Genomic DNA, 19,785 nt, shown 5'->3' on the forward strand with positions numbered 1-19,785 from the left:
ACATGTTAAATGTTCATTTATCCTGTACCTATTAGGCTGAAATGGATACAGTTGGATTCAATTCATGCTAATACTTTATTGTTCTGTAAAGTTTTATAATGTTTAAGGTTAAGTAGTATTTGTCAAATATCAGCTGAAATGTAAATCCTCTGTTTAAAGATTCCCTTACAATGTAGAACAGAAAAAAGAGATTTGGTAAAACCCGGTCTGAATTCACAAAGACATTTGATTTAAATCTGATCCTGGCCATAATCACTCTTTACAACATTCTTAAAACAGTGCAGTGGGTAGAAGAGAGCATCAGGAATGTAAAAGTGAGTACCTTTCCTTATTTTTTAACAAAAATTTTTTTTCCTGCTTCTGGTTCTCTCAGGCAGCTAAATGTAACAGTCACAGTTTGTATTTCTGTTGAGATGATTTGCGCACTCCTGGCTTGCTGTAGCAGTGATACCCATCATGAATATAGCCTGGTAGTGCAGTTTTTCTACCTGAAAACTTCCCAGAACTATTGTGAGGAAAACTTACTGGAGAACAGAGCCATGTTATGACCTTTGCCATAATGACAAGGTTTTCTTATGATTTATGAAAAGGTGTAACCACTTTACTGAGTCTGTATCTTTGAGAGAAGATGATGGTTATTACTGTGGCAGCGTTCTGTGTCAGTATTATTAACAGAGTAGTACTGAATAAAGTGAAAATACAGAATCAGGGAGAGCAGTTCTGTAAATAACTTGCATGCTATGCATTCCTTTCTAAATGTATTTTGTTACTGGAGTTAGATAAATTAGGCTATACATCTTGAATTGGACTGTGACAATGGTGATAAGGCTTGTTGGGTCTGGACTAAGCTATGCCAAAGTAAATTGTGGGGTGCAATAAAGGTTTCAGGGCAAGGCACAGTACAAAAGTATGAAAATCCTGTGATTGCATGTTTGAAACAGGGATTGGGTGAAATTCAGAGCATCCGTAGGGTTGAGAAAATAGGAGGCACCAGAGACTTGAAATAACTGTGATGTTCCTGAAGCAAAGGTTGAAGTAAGTTAAATCTCTTTATATTGCAATTGGTGTAGAAAACACCAATACAGCACAGAACTTTAGAAGAACCTTGATGTAAACTCTATACTCTGAAAGATTCATAGCAGTCTACTGCTCAAAGTACCTTTCACAGTGTATTTTATTTCTTTAGAGTATCGGAACTTTTTGTGTATGAAGTCAAGTGTTGATCCAATGTGAAGAAATGAACTAGAAGGCCTGGCAGCAACTTTGTAGGGCCTGGTTTATTGTCCTTGGGAGTTTAATCTTCAAAAGTCTTCTGAAGACTTTTGTCTTCAGTGTTGTAAAAGCTTTGTTGTAGAGTTGTCTAGCCTCTAGACATGAACAGCCTGTTGAAAACATTGAGGGCTATTCCACCAAGTTGTAACAAGGTACACAATTCATTAAGCTTCAGTGCTAGTGTCTTCAAAAATGTGTACCACTGAGGTTTTATAGGGTTTCCTTACATTGTTCTTTAAATCAGCATTGTTAGGGCACTTGTCCATACCTGTTTTGCTCTTTTGATTGTATAAAAGCATATGCTGTGTCAGTATGGAAGCTGCAAAACCCTGTCATGATGCTTCATTTTCCAGATTGTACTATATTATATTTTATAAAGGGAGAGCTGTTGAGAGCACGGAGCAAGATTGAAGATTAGAAGATTAAAGAGGAAATAGGACATCCTCAGTAGTTGCCAAATCTTTGAAAGGCATGAAATGTGTCTTTACAGATTTGTTGACAGAAAGATATAGAGCCTATTCTTCAATTTGAGAACAGTGGAGTTGCACCTAGAATGTAATGAAAACAGAAATTCTTACAGTTGGAGTGGGCTAACTTAACTGTATTTTGCCCTGGCAAATACTACTGAGTTAGTATTTGATGTTAAACACATCCGTTGCCCCATCTGGGGTAATAAGACTTGGCTGCATATGCAGTAAAAATTTCATCTTTATAAAAAATATATTATTCGAGTAAGTTTTTGTTTAAAATTGCTCTCTGTTGTCACTTTATAATTTGTAGCATGGATTAACATTACTTTTCTTCTTCAAGAAACCACAAGGACTCAAATATCAGAGTTTATAACAAAAAGTTTTACTAGGTCTGTAAAAACGTTCCTGTTTTCAAGTCAAAAGGATTCCAATGTAGAAAACTAAAAAATGGTTTTTGCTGAAGTCATTTACAAGTGTCAACAACATTCCTGTGGCTTAGTGTTTTATCTGTCTCATTTTTGTGCTTCTAATGTAGTAGTAGAAGAGATCTGAATTATTTATTTTTTTGTTTCCCCTCCTTCACCCTCAGGTGGCAGGACCTACTTGAGAAGGCTTATGTTTTAGTTGTATCTAATCTCCCTGGTGTGTTTTTTGGATGCTTGTAACTAGTGTTCAGGTTCAAGTTGTTATGTTACCTTGTTAATTGCTTACACATCTGTTCAGTAATAACATCTGTGGAATTTGTTTTGGCTTGGAAGGAAAACCTGTGGCAGCCAGACATCTCCTGAACCTACTGAACTTAAATTTAATATGTAAGAATTTTCACAGAGCTAAAGGGCTCTTGGTTAATAAAATGTTGATTTCCTGTGAAACTTAAAAACAGAAGTGTTCCAGCACTAGTGTTATTTAAAAGAAATAAATGTGAAAGATCTATAGATCTAGATTTCTTTTTACTTTCAGCAATGAGTTTGTTTAAAAAGTTGCTTGATGACAATTATAAACATGTAGAAGGAAAATCAATAAAACCCACCTCTTAACTGTCAGTCATAAGTACAAAATAATCCAATCTCTTGGGATTTGTAGCTGAGATTAAAATAGAGGTTAACTAAAAACAGTATTGATTCAGGGAAGTGATATTTCTTCTACCTTACCTATAGTGGTCACCATTAATTCAGCATTAATTAGCTTCTTAAGAAGCAGTGATGTAAGAAATTATGTTACCCATTTATTTTGGTTTAGGTTTACTTTGTTATATAAAGCGCTGTCTTTAGTTTGAGACTGAATCATACATGAAACCTGGAATACAGTGTTTTAAACACTAAAAATATTTCAGTGCTTTCTAATGTGACGTTCACTTGCTTTGAAATTAGAAAAGCAAGCATGAAGAATAGCATGTTTTGTGTTCCCTTCAATGCTTTCACTAACCTCAAAAATTGGTTAATACTAATACTGTATAGGTTTCTGCCCTCATTGTCCTTCAAGCACCTAACACTAGGTGGACAAGGCAGTATCCAAGTGAATGCTGCTTGTGTCTGCTGAACAGAGTTTTCAGCTTTTTTGGCAGATGAGTACAGGGCGGCTTAAGTAAGTTTACTGTGGAAAACCTGTGTTTTGCTGCATTTCTGCTGCAAGAGAGGTTTGTTTTCATTCAGACAAAACAGTGGTGTGATAGCTAAAATGTTACACAACTGCACTGTTCTTTCTTGCAGAGTGTATGCATTTTGACAGTGCTTGTGTTTCAATTTAATATGCAAGTAGTTTGTTTCAGCAGGTAAAGTCAGAAAATGTGCAGATTGAGTTTTTGGGCTCTGATGCTGCCAACTGTAGGCATAGGTTGGTCACATGTTATTGGAGAGAAATTTTACTTCAATAAATAATTTTGGTTTATATCCACAGGTAATTGAATTATAGTTTAAATTAGGATAAGCTTTGTCGTAGTTTGCTTGAAGAATAAAGTAATTGTGTATTTTCCCTTTATTCTCTGGTAGAGAAAGAAAAGTACTCTGTATTTGTTGTACAGTCCTGATTCATTTACTGAACATGAAAAGAATCTGACCTGGGATGTCTGTAGTTGTCCACTCTCTAGCATCAGAAGTGGCTTAGCTGTGAGAATTGGAGGTGGTATAAAAACAGCTCATCCTCTCCTGCAGTGTGGGAGGGGAAAAGGGATGCTAGTTACAACTTCCATTTGAGGTATGGTGTCTCAATCTCTCCTCCTCTGAGCTGAAACCAAACTGAGATGTGGAGCCTGTTGGAAAAGGCAATGTGGAGACATAATTAGTAATTGTGGCATAGTAAATTGTTTGTGAGTGAATGTAAAGTTACACAGCAGTAGTATAGGCTGAATGTTCCTAGCTTTAGAACAGTGCCATTTGCAGCAAAGTATATTTTTCAATATAGTTTTGTTGTGTATGTTTGAATACAAACCAGTTGATTTTTTTTTTTAATCTAGTAATGTTATTTTATAATCCTGGCAATAAATAAAGCACTTTTTTTTTCTGAAGTGTTAACTATATTTGAAATTGAACTTTGTATCAAAAAGAAGTAAAACTTTAATCTTTATCACAAGTATTGCTCAATAGTGGTAAAGGAATAAGAACAAATCAGTATTTATTTATCAGTATTTATAAAATATTTATCAAACACTTGTCTGAGTAAACATAATTTAGTGTTATAGCTATTGCTGGATGGGGAGACAACTGTTAGTGCCTCAAGATGGTAGGGCTAACAACAGCTTTCATGTACTTCAGCTGTTGAAGGAGAATGCCTCTTCGGCTGTTTCAGGATCATGATTTTCTTTGGACTTCTTGGTTTAGTTTCGGAAACTCTTTATTTGTTTTGATGGAGAGTGTTTTTCTCATTTCAGTCTTACATGATTATGGAGAAGTGTAACAAAATTGGTTGGAGAGAAGCATTGTCTGGTTTGTCTTCCTTCTGAGCAGTGCAGTCCTGAGTTAGTGATTCCTATGTATTTGTTGCTAATATATGTATACTGTGCAAGGCAGTCTTTTTTAAAAAGTCGCAAACTGTAGAAATGCTGGTTGGAGAAAACATCTGGAGGTCATCTGCTCTGATTCCTTGTTTGGAGCAGAACTGAGACAAATACCAGAGCAGGTCAGATGTAACTTGAAGATCTCTAAAGATGGAAATCTGTTTATTGAACCACTGTGGAACCCTTCCCTCTCTAAAAATTTTTGTACTGAAATTGCTGTATTATTTTGTCCGTGTGTAGAACTCTTGCTACATGCTTTATAAAATATGACTAGTAAAAGGTGGAATCTGGAGGCATGGGAAGGAAGCAGGCTGTGTTGAATTGGTGAGCTAAAGAGATTCCTTATTAGAAATATTTATTTTCATTATCTTAGGTTTTTCTAAGTTTTTCTAACTGGTTGCTAGTAGTCAGCAATTAAATATATTTGTACATTGAGTATGCTCTGAAATGTACAGTGCACTGAGATCTGGCTGCTGTCAAAAACATTATCTGCTAAGGAATTATTATAAGCCATTTGAAATAGTTACTTTACCTGTGATTATGGGCAAAATATCCCTAGCAGACCTCAGTGGAGTGATTTGAGAAGTTGCCTCTCCCAGCTGATACTGGTTCAACCCCTTGGGGATTTTGTTATCCCCAGACAGGGTTAGTAGCCAGATGTGGTAGAGCCAATCATACACAGAGACAAGGTAGTGTTGTGTTAGTGTGTAGTTACGAAGTTCCAAGTCTGGGTGCTGGATGGTAATCCACAAAACCAGCACACCTCTGGGTTACAAAGCTCTGTTTTTAAACACTGTTTTATGATATATTCCACCTACGTAATACATATGGATTATTAGCTAACTGCTGATTGTGAAAGAATAGTTTCCTGTTACCATTGTTTGCAGATGTTTGAAGTTGAAAAATACTATTTTGGGAAAAACAGATACAAGCTTTTTTAAAAGGAAAAGATTATCAATGCTACTGGTACAACTTCTTTTTAACATCAATTTTGTGTTTTATGAGGAAGTTACTAGGGTAGAAGATGAATTTGTGATAAGTAGTTTGCTGTATGTATTAATTCTCTCCCATTGTGCAAATATCTGTAGTGTTTTCTTAATTTTTTATATGTGATAGCCAAAAATGCCTGCACCACAGGATATCTGGTGTCAAAAAATGTGAAAAAGACTGTAGTGCTTCTCTGTACATATATATGCTTAGCTCAGGGCAGATGCCAGCCTGGGAATTGTGTAGGTCTTTTGGTGCATGTATTCCAACAGGCATGCTTCGTGATAACCCGTATGTCATACTCTATTTTTAACTTTTTTTTTCCTTGATCCACTTTACACAGGAGGTAAGGCTCATTTTCCTTGTGCTTCTAGACAGTTTCTTTTAATCCTTGGTCTGTCTATTACCCCATATCTTTCCTACTTCATACTTTTTAGATGCTGATGCAAAGGAAGAAATTTTTATTTTATTTGGTTTTTTAATTGTTTATAATTTTTTCTAACAGTTTTCTATCTCTTTTGTCACAAGGATATGTTGGGGAAAAGAGAGTATTTCTGTTATTTTTTGAAGTACACTGCATCATAAATCATACTGCACCACATGCTGAAAATTTTCAAGTAAACATTTGTTGAAAAGTACATTACAATATTCAAGTAAAGTGAAAATTTCGTTTTAAACATAATCAAATCTTCCTTTTTGAAAGGAAGCAAGGCAGTCTAGCTGCCCTTTTTAAAGATCTTTTCATATTCTTTCCAAATAACATTTTTTACAGGGCTATTACACTATACGACCAGACTTCTTTTTGAGTCAGTTTGTCAAGAAAGGTTATAAGTGTCTACTTTAGTTCAGTAAATGGACAGCAATGTTCTCAGTAGAAGCAATTATGTTTTCAATGCAACTGTATCCATAAACTACATAACAAAAATGGTGACTTATTTGCCCCTTGTCAGGACGTTTGGGTTGTTGTTCTAATAAACATGCCTCTCTGTTTTATCACTTGTTCTCTAGTGTGAAATCTGTAAGAGTTTGTTTTTGGTAATTGAGGGCTCTTTAAATTTTTTAATGTGTTCAGTATGGGGAGTTTCAAATCTAGACTGATTTAGTGATTTTTATATAGTTCGATTTTATGTGGAGTTTCAGATCTAGATTCTTCAAGCCCTGTGCCTTGTCCCTTAAATGTGTTTATTTCAGAGTCAGGTAAGATGTTCAGGAAACTCACAGTATAATAAACTGAAAATATAGATGCCCAGGCACCTATAGAATAGATGCCTAGAAATAGATGTATGTGTATGTACATATGCATTTGCCCACACAAGAAAACATGTGTTAAGAAGAATTTAAATGCAATATTTGCCAATATTTTCATTAATATAAATATTGAATGTGCCTGTGCTTGTGTTGTTACCAAGTGCCTGTAATTATGCTAGTTGACAAAAAATTATTTTTTTTTCAAGTTCTTTTTTTGTTTAAGGGTTTTAATTCTTTTTTAAGACTTCCACATGTGAACACAGTAATAATGTTAGAGTGATGGTCTGGCCTGAGTGGACAAGTTAAAAGTGGTCTTATTTCAATTTACCATATGAATGTAGAAATAACCATATAAGAAATTCTCCTGTCTTGCATATATTGCTTAGTGACATAAGTCATTGATTTGAGAAATGTATGTCAGAGCTCTGACATTCTAGGCAGTAAAGCACCTGCCTTACCTTCAAAGGGATGTTTTGGTACGTCCATGTTCTTATATAGCATAGGTGAGTGTAAACTGCATTATAGGAAGGCATTTGCTTTCTTCTAAAACTGTTCAGTTCTGCTGTTGCTGGAAAAAACAAATCAATAATCTGATTTCATTGGTTACTTCAGTATGTTCAGTCAGGCATTTCTAGATATTGCTTGTGCTTTGAGGGTATCTTTTTACTGTACGGTACAGAGATCCCAGATCCTAATGTGTGATTCACTTTACAGTGTCAGAGAACAAATCTTACAGGTAAGATGCTGTATTTCTTAAGTTTGTGCCGTAAGTTTTGGATTTCACTCCTTTCAGAAGAGTGGTGTGAATGTTTCCTTTATGATTGAAATTTTTGGATGCCATGTTATTAGAATTGTAATGGGTTTATTCCTTTTCTTCTTGTTTATTCTTTTTTTTCCTTCCTCCAACCCCAGAAGACTGCACTACACAGATACGTGTTTAATGTTTGCTTTTACTGAGCCTAGTTCTAATTCATCATGTTTACATGACTTACTGTAAGCCGTCTGTTAGTTACAGTTTAACTTTCAAGTCTGTATATAGCTTGGTTTTATTAATTAAGTACAACAAACAGCATTATGAAGCTTTTCTCTTTTAATCTTACAAGGAAAAAAATCACTATCTAAAAAAGCAATCACAAAGAAGAGGAAGGGTGTCAGAAAGTCTACCATACCAGAATTTCAGGTAATTATTTTAATTTTTGTTTTAAGCACTTGAAATCTGACTGTCTGTGAAGTAAGTCCTTTAGTTTCTGATAGAGATGTTGGAAATCCTTCTTCTAGTTTGAGAGGTTTAACCTGATAGTATTTGTAAAAGTGCGTTTCACCTTTTCTTGGTAAAGAATGTTTTAGCATTTTTATTATCTGCAGCTTGCACACTGTTCCACACTGTTGTTTAGATCTCAGATATATCTGTTACTGTATAAAATCTATAAAAGCTAGGAGTTGTTAATGAAATTTTTAGGGTAGATAAAATTTTCTGGGATAAAATTACTTGTTTTGTATGAGGTATGACAATGTGGTTCTTTAATTGAAATCCATCTTGGTTTACTGAAGGACTTGCAAAAAATTTATAGGCAACTATGCTCACCTTGCTTGTCTGTATGTGACTTTAGGGCCAGAGAGCACCAAGAGTATTAATTATGATAATGTGGTTTTATGGTGCTGTAGTAGAAGTGTTACAGTGCTTCAGTTCTAAGTTGCTATTTATGTATGCATGCCTGCTTTGCATTGAAGTTCTCCTTTGGCTATCTTTTTTTTTTTCTTCAGAAAGCAATCTGGGCTATTTTGACGAGTAGACCCACATTAAATCATGACTGTTTTCTAAAACCCACCCACCAAATCAGTTTATTCCACCATGATGATGATGATGTGTTTCAGAGGGAGCTAGTAGAATTTCTGGTGATAAAATTGGTTAGTAACACTCAATATTGAGAAACGACTGACATTTAAGTGTAATCTGTCTTTTATCTATATTGTAATGGTAGTGACTGAAATGTTTCCAAAAAATAGGTACAGTGTCTAAAAATTTTATTTTTCCGAGCACATTACCTCCATGCCATGGATATATACAGTTAGGTTAGAAATCCTTTTTTTACAGTATTAAACTACTGCATTTAAGTAGTCTGTCTAAAACTTAGCCCAATCTTTTAGCTAATCAAGGTAAAATGTACATACATTTACATATCTATCTAAGTGTATATTTATTTGTGTAAAAACTTAAAATATAACATAATACTTCTGGCTCTTTTGATCAAAGCTATGAGTTATATCTGGTTTAGGTGAGGCTCAGATTGATTAGTATTGAGCAGTTTAATCTTATGAGGGAACTCTTTAACAACTTAACCTGCCTTTTTCAAGAGGACAGACGGGATTGGTGTGACTGTTAGAAGTATTTGCAAATACTAAAACATTTATATTTTGAATAATATTAAGACTTTTGGAATCTGGTAATGTATGCTTCAGTATACTTTTCCCGCATACACAGATAACCAAACTTTATGAAATTATGAACTGTTTGAAGGTACAAGTGTATTTTTTAAATATTTGATAAAACACCTTAAGTATACAGGTGCTGTGAAATATGGAGGAAGGATATAACCACAAGTATATTGCTATTCTTGTCTAAACATCAGTTCTTTTGGAATGAAAATTAATAAATAAAAATGTATAATATTTTTCATGTTCCTGCAGCCTACAAATGTAGAAAAAAAAACCCAAACCAACCATAAGACACTTTATTTTATCAGATTAGGTTCTGTAATTAAGTATAGATCCCATACTCGAAAATCATAACTTGTCACTAAAACTGAGTAAATTAGTGTTAATAAGTCTTTTAATATGTACAATGATAAAAATTATACATTAAAATCCATTATTAACAGAAACATTCAGGAGTTAATTGTACTACTTAATTTTAACATTTATAATGCCTAACATTTTATAAAGGAAACGTTTTTTCTCCTCAGATTATTTTTCTCATGATAGGTCATTAGAAGGCATGTTCTTCAAGAACCATATATGAAACTACCAGTAAGATATCAGAATGTAATGTAATCTAATCTAATCTAATCTAATCTAAAATGATTAGGTTGTAAATCAGTACCTCTCCTTTTACCTTCATATTAGCTTACCCATTAAAACATAGAACAATTTAGAAAGGCAGTGTTGTTCACAGGAAATTGAATTGTTTAGTTCCACCAAGTCCTTTTTTAAGTCCTTTTAAAATGCTTAGTCTAAAATACATAAATTCTGTGTCTAACACTTTCTAATAATATACTTAATTTTCAGGCTACAACAGCAAAGAGCAAAGAACATGGGAACATAAATAAAAATCTCATTAGGAGAAATATGATCTAGATTCCGTAACAAAATGATCATACAAAATGCACTACACTTTGTTATTACTATCCTTTTCATCTTTCCTTCAAAACGCTGGCTTTGTTCTGTAAGGTGGGAAATGTTAGCCGTGTGAGAGAAGCTTCGTAAATACTTTCTTCCCGATCAGTGTGCTTCTTTATTTCCCCACCTGAAATCACACTGTGAATGACAAAATATAAATTTTTTCTTGAACCTTTTTTTTATAGTGATTTTCAGTACAGTACTGAACTATTTCAAATACTGAACTAATTTTGACCATAAATCCTCCAGGGTCAGCTGCTGTTACCTTCCTTGTTTTACCAGAGTGTAGCTGACACACAGATATGAGCCTCACATGTACACCTCCTCTGTTGAAAGTTGGGACTTAGAGATTTGATTACTCTTGCCTGTCTTTCCCAGCCCCAAGACAACTCAACTTAGTATATTGGCATTGTTTTTCCCATTGATGTAGTTTGGATTGGTCTCATAGAAAAAAATAAAAAGTAGTGATAATACTTAGTAACTGAATTTTCAGATATCTAGTCAAAAGAGTGGTTTATAATTGTGTAGGGAAAATCTTCATCCATGCCTTTATTGACTTTTTTCAAGGACTTTATGTGACATACTTGCACTTTTTTGCATAATAATACAGTATCATAGATTTCTTCACAGGCCAGACAGGCAAAGAAAAGCCAGTATTTAGCTTCAGTTTACATCTTATGTATTTAACACTTCTTTGAGTGCAGGACAGACATGCATGTTGAACCTGGTAAAGTTACACATAGTAATTTTGTTTCCTGGCTTAAGAGAGATACCTTTTGCAAGTTAATTTTGCATACATTGCGTGTGGCAAGACAGTGCCAATTTCCTTATTAATTTGCTATTCTAAGCTTGATAAATGTGAAAACTGTAAACTTTAGTTTGAATCACTTCAGTTCCTCAGTGCTTCAAATGCGCACAAGTGCTATGAAAACGATGATGTGTATGCATTAGAGGTTTTTGAAATTGATGTATTTTGCAAAAAGTGTCAGTTCTGTGTTTTAATAGTGAAAAAAGGCTCTTTTTAATGTCTTTGCTACAAATCTAAAATTGCACATGAATTTGATGTAAAACTATACTGTTATGAATTACTGATTTGGGAAAAATAATTAACACTTGTATGATAAAAACAGTTTTTCTGGGATGGGTTTTGCATGGTTTCTTTTATTATAATTTTTTTAATTTTCTTAAATTATTTTAATATGTTTTCAGTAATAATGAAAAGATTTTCACCTAAGGGTGTTCAGAAAAAGCAAGTCTTAACCTGAAAGAACCTAACAGCTTAATAATTTCCAGTTTATTACGTCTTAAACTGCCCTAAATGATGATAAGACAAAATATACAGATTACTTTTGCTTGATGGTTTTTTCAAGAAGATAGCATCCATTTTCTGAAAGGAGAAATGTAAAAAAGCTGATTTCTAAAGACAGGAATAAGAAAAATATAATCCTTTCTCAAAATGTACACAAATAGGTAGATCTGATAGACAACTAGGTTGCCTTAGAATCATAGAATCAGCAAGGTTGTAAGAGTCCTTCAAAATCATCCAGTCCAACCAGCACCCAGCACTACAACTGTAACCACTAAACCATATCACCAGATGCGTCTTAAACACCTCCAGGAACAGAAGACTCTGTGTCAGCATATAAAGTTATGTTCAGGAAAAAGTTGTAACAAGTGTGAAATGTTATAAGCACAGCATACTCCAAAGCTAGTATACTTTAATTCAACGGGAGTTGTCTGGAACTCAAAGATGTTCCAACTCATTAGTGCACTTGAGATAAATTTGGTAGTTGTCATTCACAGAAGTTTTAAGAAAATACCTACATTTTGAAATGGAAGCTTACAGGCAGAGATATGATTTATGTCTGAAGAATAGATTATTTTCTTATTAGCTTGTCTTTCTTTCAACAAGTCCTGCTTTTTTTTTTTTTACTTTTAAAAACGCTGTAAGAAAATAAAAAACAAATGGTAGCGTTAAGTAATACCGTGCTTTTACATTTTATTTAACTTCATTGTATGTTTTCCAAGTCCCACATCACCGAGTGTTTGTGTTCATTTGTTTTTTAGCTTATTTGCACTAATCTTGATGAACTCAGGGAATTAATCACAAAGATTGAGAATGAACTCAAAGATCTGGAGGACATTAAAAAGAAATCGGTATGTGACATTAACAGCTTTCTCTTGTATGGATATAAAACAGTACCAGTTATTTACTGAGGCCTTTCAACTGAAGATTTTTATGCTGTTCAATAACTGCATAAAACCTCATATGGTTGATACCTAGAGACTGTAATTTTAATCTTTCCTGTATGTAGTGCTCTGTTCTCAATGTTTTTAGAAGTGAATTCAGTAACCGTGTTAACACTTTTCACTGCCAAAATAAATTTGGATAGTGGCGATGCCTTAGAAGGAGTAGTTCATTTCTATTAAACATGTTAACATTCTGCCCTGAGGACAATTCTTACTAACAAGCAATTACAGAATAGAATTCTTATATCTGCCTATGCAGTGCTGATCAAAACTTCCAGTGAACTGACTCTTACATTGTTATTGGGATTCCTAACTCCTTTTGTTTGCAAGTAAGTTATTAAAATTGGCTTTGTTTAATTTTTATTAAAGTAGGTTGTACCAGAAAGCATGCTATCTGGCTTTTGGTGTCAGACTGAGATACAAATTTTACCAATGTACGCTGGATCACTCAGGCTATGCAGCTGAAAACCTCGAATGAGTAACGGTTAGACAAGAGAATCCAATATGTTTTGGCTTTTGTAGGAGACAGTGGTTTTAATTAAGATGGTAGATAAATTTAAATACATGAATAGTACTCATATGAATGTCCCTTTTTAGTGAATTATTCTTCTTGCATTTTTGTATTGTAGTTCTGTTTATTGAACTAGGCATTTCCGTGGCATTTCTATAAAGGGTGGGAGATAAAAATGTTGCTTTTTCTAAACCTTAGAAACTAGACTGCTTTTAATTCAAGTGAATGTCTACAGTCTCATGCAGAAACAATTTATTCCTAAATTTTTTTAAATAGAGGAGACAGATGTAGGAGAGAGGCAATATAAATTAGGACTCTGAAAGACAAATTTCTCTGCAGGCACTTAGCATAATAATTGTTGAAATATCCAAGCGAATAAAAACAGCCTTATCTTGAAATTATTTTGCAGTTGCTAAATTGCAAATTGGTTTTTATGATAAAATGTCAAGAGGTTATCAGAAAGGTTATGGCAACAATAGAAGAAAAAGCAAAAAAATGAGAGTATACTATAGTATATAAATAATCTTAGTTTAGGTGAGACTTTTAGTCTGCTAGTAAAACTGTATGAACAAGACTTCTTCAAGGGTAGACAAATGCTAAATATGTCATAATTGCTCTTTGAACTGAAATCTGATAATGTCATTATGTAAGTAAGTTGCATGACTTCAGCAGGAATACTATGTTTAGTTCTAATTGCACCACCTTAAAAAAACCAAACACTGAAGTATAGGGGAGTTAAGATTCAGCATTCGGAAGTTATGAGGTAAGGACAATCTTTCTTGTGCTTGTATAGACCTATCAGATCGTGATTCTGGGTCTCTAAAGACTTGTGTTGTTAGAAATTTTACAGAAAGGAAAAGGGTTAGGATTAATTGCTGAAGAAGTGGTTATGAGGAAACAGTAAAGTGAAATACTGATTTTTAAAAACATATTTATTAGGGAAGTTTCATGTTTTCCTTTCAAACATACAAAGATGTTAAATTAGATGAAAAATCATAAATTTGACATGTTAAAATTAGGTTTCAGTTTGTAAGGAAAGTCATTAGGATGTCACTTTTGACGTCTAACACCATGTGTAATTTTGTTAGATAGGTGAAAAATTGGAGAAAAAACAGATTTTTATTCTTCAGCTCTGACCAAATGACAGTGGCAGTTTCACAAGCATCTAGAATCAAATTTGTTTGGTTTTTCTGACTATTAAATAAGACATTGTTTTAATTTGCTAATGGAAGTAGGATCTAATGTGAAAGCTTATTTTAATATGATGGTATTTATATGTGTTGTTCATGGACTTTTTTCTTGTTTTGACCCAAAATGGTGATGTTGTTACTACTTCATGGTAACTTCATTGATTTTTGTTTGCAACAGTGACCTGAGTAAAGCCATAGGAATCTTCTTCATGGCTAACCTCCTTGGTAATTCCAGTTTTAGTAGTTGCTAGCACATGCTACTGAGAAAAATTGTCAAGGCAAGCTTTAATGTTATGTTAATTACTAAAGCATATTAGAAATACAGCTTGTCTAACTGATAGTAACACTTTTAAATATAACCTTTTCTTAGTCCTAACCTCGCTTTTGTTTCCTAGAAGACCATTCTAGAGTACGTAAAAGGAATTCCTTCTCCAGAACTTGGAATTAGTGGAGACTATAATGAGAGAGCTGAGCTGTAACGCTTTTTTGACATGAATAAACTTACTATTTTCCCTCATTTTTTATAGGTAGTTGGACTGGTTGTATCTGACACGTTTCAGAACATCAGCTTGAGACAACGAATGACATGACAGGTTTTTGTTTGGCAAGTTAAAATCAAATTAGAACAGGGTTATGTAATGGAAAGCCATGGGTAATTTTAAGTGTGGACATTTCAACAAGCTTCTTCCACAACAATGAAGTAATAAATCTGCTTGGTTAATTAAAACAGTTTGTTTCTGTACTCTTGTGCACTGTATTGTCTTTTGAATTAGTTATGAGTATTATTTTTCCTTTTAAAAAGTCTTGCACTTTTGATTGATTACTGGTGAGTTTGTTGTACCAATTGTGAGATTTGCTTTGTGCTAGTTCACTGTAACTGTTTAGAGAGGAGAATAAAATTTGACTTCAGTTCTTTAATTTTGAACAGAGTTCAACTGTGCTCTTGAACGCCAGCCACAGTTCTGAAGTGACACTGCAGTTTCACATATGCTTTCAACTGACATAAGCCAAAACTGCTGCCAAATAAGTAGTTCCTACTCTCTGTGTCTCTGGAAGCTTCTCTTTTCTGTTCCACCCCATGAGAGAAGCTAGCAAAATTCTTTATTCAGCTGCGTGGTGAGAGAGTTAGTCTGTGATAAACCTAACTACCCTTTTTCTGCTGCTGAGTTTTTTTAAGCCAGATCAGTTTTCTAGTGCAATTTATCATGCAGTTGCACAAATACCTGTGCTTGTATTCTGCCAGAGTCTGAGGAGTCATTGTAAGAACAGGATTGAGCATCTGTGGGGAAAAGAAAGTGGGACTGATTTGGACAGGAAAAGTGCCTTTTTGTGACAAGTGAAGTTGTGTGTGATGTTACTATCAGAAATGCTCTAAAAAGTCTATACCTTCAGCTGCTAAACAGTTCTATGTATTATATGTAATGTATCTACTATATATTACATATCCAGAGGGGGATGAGAAGTCAAATTAGTGAGATTTACTGTTTGAGTGCCTGACAGGAAATCAGAAAGTGAAAGATGCAGAAAACGGGACTTAAGGGACTTGTGTTTAATGTTCTGTGCACTGTCTAGTGACAGGATAGAGAATGGTTCCCTAAGGAATGTCTAAGCTAGAATCCTTTAATTTTAAAATAGTATGACTAAAAATGGCAGTAAAAATTGAATTAATAGAAAAAAAATGTGTTAAATTTATGTGGGTTAAATTACAAGCAGTGAGTAGACAATTATAAACCTGAAGTAGAACATACTGGCTAAAAATTCTTTTGAGATTTTATTGCATTTTTACCTCTTATTTGCTGAAAATTTAGACTGTATATATAATATGCATGGCTGTTCAGTTGAATGTGAGGTCTTAGAAATTTGCTATAACTATCAAATCGATCAAGACATGCAAAGTAGCCTAATTCCACACTTGGAGTGGTATTGCTGAAAAAATAATTTTGTCAAACGTGATAGTGAAGCATTTTACCAGTATATTTAGGATAACATAGAGACTGCTATTTAATATATGAAATTTCTTTTATGAGAAGAGATGGTAAAGTAGCACCTCCTGTCCTATCAGTATGCAAGATAACAACTATGAGCTTCTGACATTTTGGATCCCATTTTTCCATAGGTTTTCTGTGTCTGGTCAAATCAGTGGGAGTTGCAGCATGAGTGGAAATCTTCTTACTGCCTTGCAGATAATCAGCTTCTCTTGTGATCTGAAATAATTTTGCTTTGTGTGTGTGAAACTGTTAATTAAGCTATTTGTAGATCATTTGTATATACTTTACTATTGCATATCATAGCAAAAAATTTTATTTTTTTTCAAACCCTTCTTGACATTGTGTAGTATGAAAGTGCCAGGACTGCAGGTACTTGGATAAAATAGTGAACCTTGGGCTTTTTTTGCAGATGCCATTTTGCAAGCTGACTTTGTAGTAAGCGTGTTTTTATGTAAAATTTGAACATGAACATTGAAAGATTTCTTATTTACTGTAATGCAAGACTTTATTTTGGTAGGACCATTGGATTGGAATCATTCCCTACAAGTATGACCAGTAAATGAATTGCTGTCCAGGGAGTTAGAAGGGAGGCTGGAGCCCAGGATTCCCATAGCTAAGTTGAGAAGGTTAAATGGATAAAGGGCATTACTTTCCTGAGAAGGAGACCACTCTCTCCCTATAGAGAGAAAAAAGTCAGACAAAGGTTAAGGAAAGGAGAATTACTTAGTCAAAGGACACCAGCCACGTTAAGAACTAATTAGGGTTTGGAAAAAATGCATTGAAGATTTTATTGTTTATGGAGGTCTGTAACACCCTGATGTTCTTGACTTTGTAACAAAAAAAGTAAAAACCTCTCTTATGAAGGTTTTCAGTTCTGCTATTTTTCCCGGAGGTTAGACAGTTGATTTAGACAGTCCCAGGACAGGTGAATGTCTTTTGTCTATCTTTGGGAGTGGATGTATATTTTAGGCAGGTGAGTCAGAAGGGCTGAAAGCAAGCTGAGGTTTTCTGCAGCTTCAAGTCCATATCTGCTGAAAAAATACATATTTCAGAGAGCATCTGAAAATTCAGAGAGAAAAACCCACTGGTTCAGGTCAGAAATATTTAGAACCTTGGACATAAATTAATTTATGAGGGTAGTCAAAGGAATACATTGATCCAGGATGGAACATAATATTTTCCATATCTGTTTTTTTTGACACTCTAAACAAGCTGCTGTTAAATTTGTTTGTACAAGGTGTAAGTATCTAAACTAAGAGACTGTTTTCTTAATTTTATAAAAGTTCTTAAGTTTATAAAATACTCCTCTCTGTTCAGTGAAAAAATGGGAAATACTGTTGTATGTTTGAAAATATTTACCAGGAAGACTGTTTAGACAAGACTCTACAGGGACTTCCAAGAAGAACTTCCTTTCAGTAGAAATTCATGTAACAATCAGAAACAGGTTAGGGCTCTTACTGATTTTTTAGTGAATCAGACCTCAACTTTACAAACAATAAAATGGAAAAAGTTACTGTGTCTGCTCATTTGGGCCCCAAATGAAACGTTTGTATTATTGGATTAAATCTTCTTCCATTTTTTTGAGGAGGTTGACTTCCTTCTCCCAATTCCTCCCTCCTCTTCTCCTGACCTCTTCCTCCTTCCCCAGTGAAATATGTACCATGCTTGAGACTTTTGCATGTAAAGAGGTTTCAGTTATACTTGTTTTCTTCAGCATTACTATGTTTACATAAACGTACACACAAACAAAAAATACTATAGACTGAGGAATCTGTGTATGCACAGATGCTAGGAGGTTTAAACTGCAGGGTTGCACTTTAAAGAGATTTCTATAAATACTTAGAATAACAGGATTTTAATACAGTTACTTCAAGTCTTGCAACTGAAATATTTTCTTTTTATTTAAGCCTAGGTTCTGTGTTACTATGCATCTTCATCTGTAGTGTATGTAATATATTCTCTTTTTCCATTCTTTATCCCAAAAATTTGTTTGGTACTTTAGTCATTTCTAAATAGTTGGTTAGTGCTTCTCTGTGGCTTCCCTGCATCTCTTGAAAACACTAATATGAGCCCAAAATGTTGAATTTTTAGACTGAAATTTACACGTTTACATCCATGCAGCTTCCTGTACATTGAAGATGTGGAGCTTCTGTAATATTTAATTGTATAATATGAATGAATAACGCCAATTTTAGGCTTCAGTTTTTTAAATCTTCTCCAAAATATTTAATTTGTCTTCTCTCTTATTTCTGACTTTGGCTTATCTCAAAAGCTTTCAATATTTTTGTCCCAGTCTTTGGCTTATCTTAGCTCTTCCAGTTTTCTCTCTTTATTGGCTACTTTTTTCACAGATTTTTTCTCTTGATCTTTCATGCTTTTCTTTGTGTGGCTGACTAAACATCCAATAAATGTATGCTAACAGGCTTTTTTTAAGCCACTTTCATCACATATGTTTCTACAGTTCCAAATGTGAAAGTGTGGGTTCTGCATCAGAGGTGAATGTCTACTCATACATTTAATCTGGAACATTTTTGTTATAGAGATACTACTGTATATTCAGAACGTTTCACAGTGCTCTGGATTTTGGTCAGTTGTTGCTTTGAAGAAATAATTCAAGGCATTCCTGTCAGCACACAGTTCTAACAAAACAGCTGATTTTAAGATGCTCAGCTGAAGAATAGAGAAGTACTTGAGTATCCAGAATTAAGAAGATAAAATATTCAGCTATGTGAGAGGGAGTTAAGTAAGATCATAACAACCTAAAAGACATAACTTTTTTTGTAAATAGTTTCAGATACTATGTCCATCCAGTTTCTTCGTCAGTTACAAAAGTATAAGTTAGTTAATAACTAGAAGTTCTTCCAATGAGGAGTAATATGTGACAATTCAGTGCTGGATAATTTCACTGTTCTGAATCAGGTTCAAAGCAATAGTAAGATCATGCTGATAATAAACTTTCTCCTGTGTTTTGATAGTTTATATATTTAAAAAAACATGGTGGATTGACCAACACAATGATGATTTTGTAGTAGTTTTGCCTAAGTAAAATTAGAACATGTGTCTAAACATCTGAACAAAAAGCCATTTCATAGTAGTGAACTAAATCAGGAGACAGTCTTGGTAGCAAGAAGTTTGTTGTGGTTTTGTTGTTGGTTGTTTGTTTTACTTTATTTATTTGCAGTGTATAAGAGTATGAAATATCATTTTAGGATATAGTTTGATGTGATCGGATATCTAGGTCATGGGTGTGCAAACTGAAGTCTGACGACTTTTCATTAGTTGCTGGTAAATGCTCAAAAATAAAATTAAGAGATGTCATGAGTGTATTTGTTTTATAATTTACTACAAGTCATTCTTCCTGACTATATTTAGTCCCAGTCTTCAAATAACATCAGAGGTTAGCTGTTGATATATATTTATAATATTCAGAATGATGTTGCTGAAGGTAAAATACAAGGTACTGATTTTCAGGAACTTTTAC

The 19,785-nt window shown here is 33.9% G+C and overlaps 1 protein-coding gene across 8 annotated transcripts in view; it reads left to right on the forward strand.

Moving 5' to 3' along the window:
* KIAA2026 (KIAA2026 ortholog) overlaps positions 1–19,785 on the forward strand; it is a 95,115-nt gene that overhangs the window by 14,777 nt on the left and 60,553 nt on the right. For 7 of the 8 annotated variants that reach the window (XM_027709776.2, XM_027709775.2, XM_039384518.1 and 4 more), the window contains exons 4-5: positions 8,073–8,149; positions 12,433–12,522. The exons of the other annotated variant lie outside the window; for it this stretch is intronic. In XM_027709776.2, coding sequence (XP_027565577.1) covers positions 8,073–8,149; positions 12,433–12,522 — 167 coding nt within the window. The remainder of the gene's footprint in view (positions 1–8,072; positions 8,150–12,432; positions 12,523–19,785) is intronic. 8 annotated transcript variants of the gene reach the window in all.

This window comes from Pipra filicauda, unplaced genomic scaffold, assembly GCF_003945595.2.
Source record: "Pipra filicauda isolate LSUMZ 115617 unplaced genomic scaffold, ASM394559v2 scaffold35_size7292922_pilon, whole genome shotgun sequence".
Taxonomy (NCBI): domain Eukaryota; kingdom Metazoa; phylum Chordata; class Aves; order Passeriformes; family Pipridae; genus Pipra; species Pipra filicauda.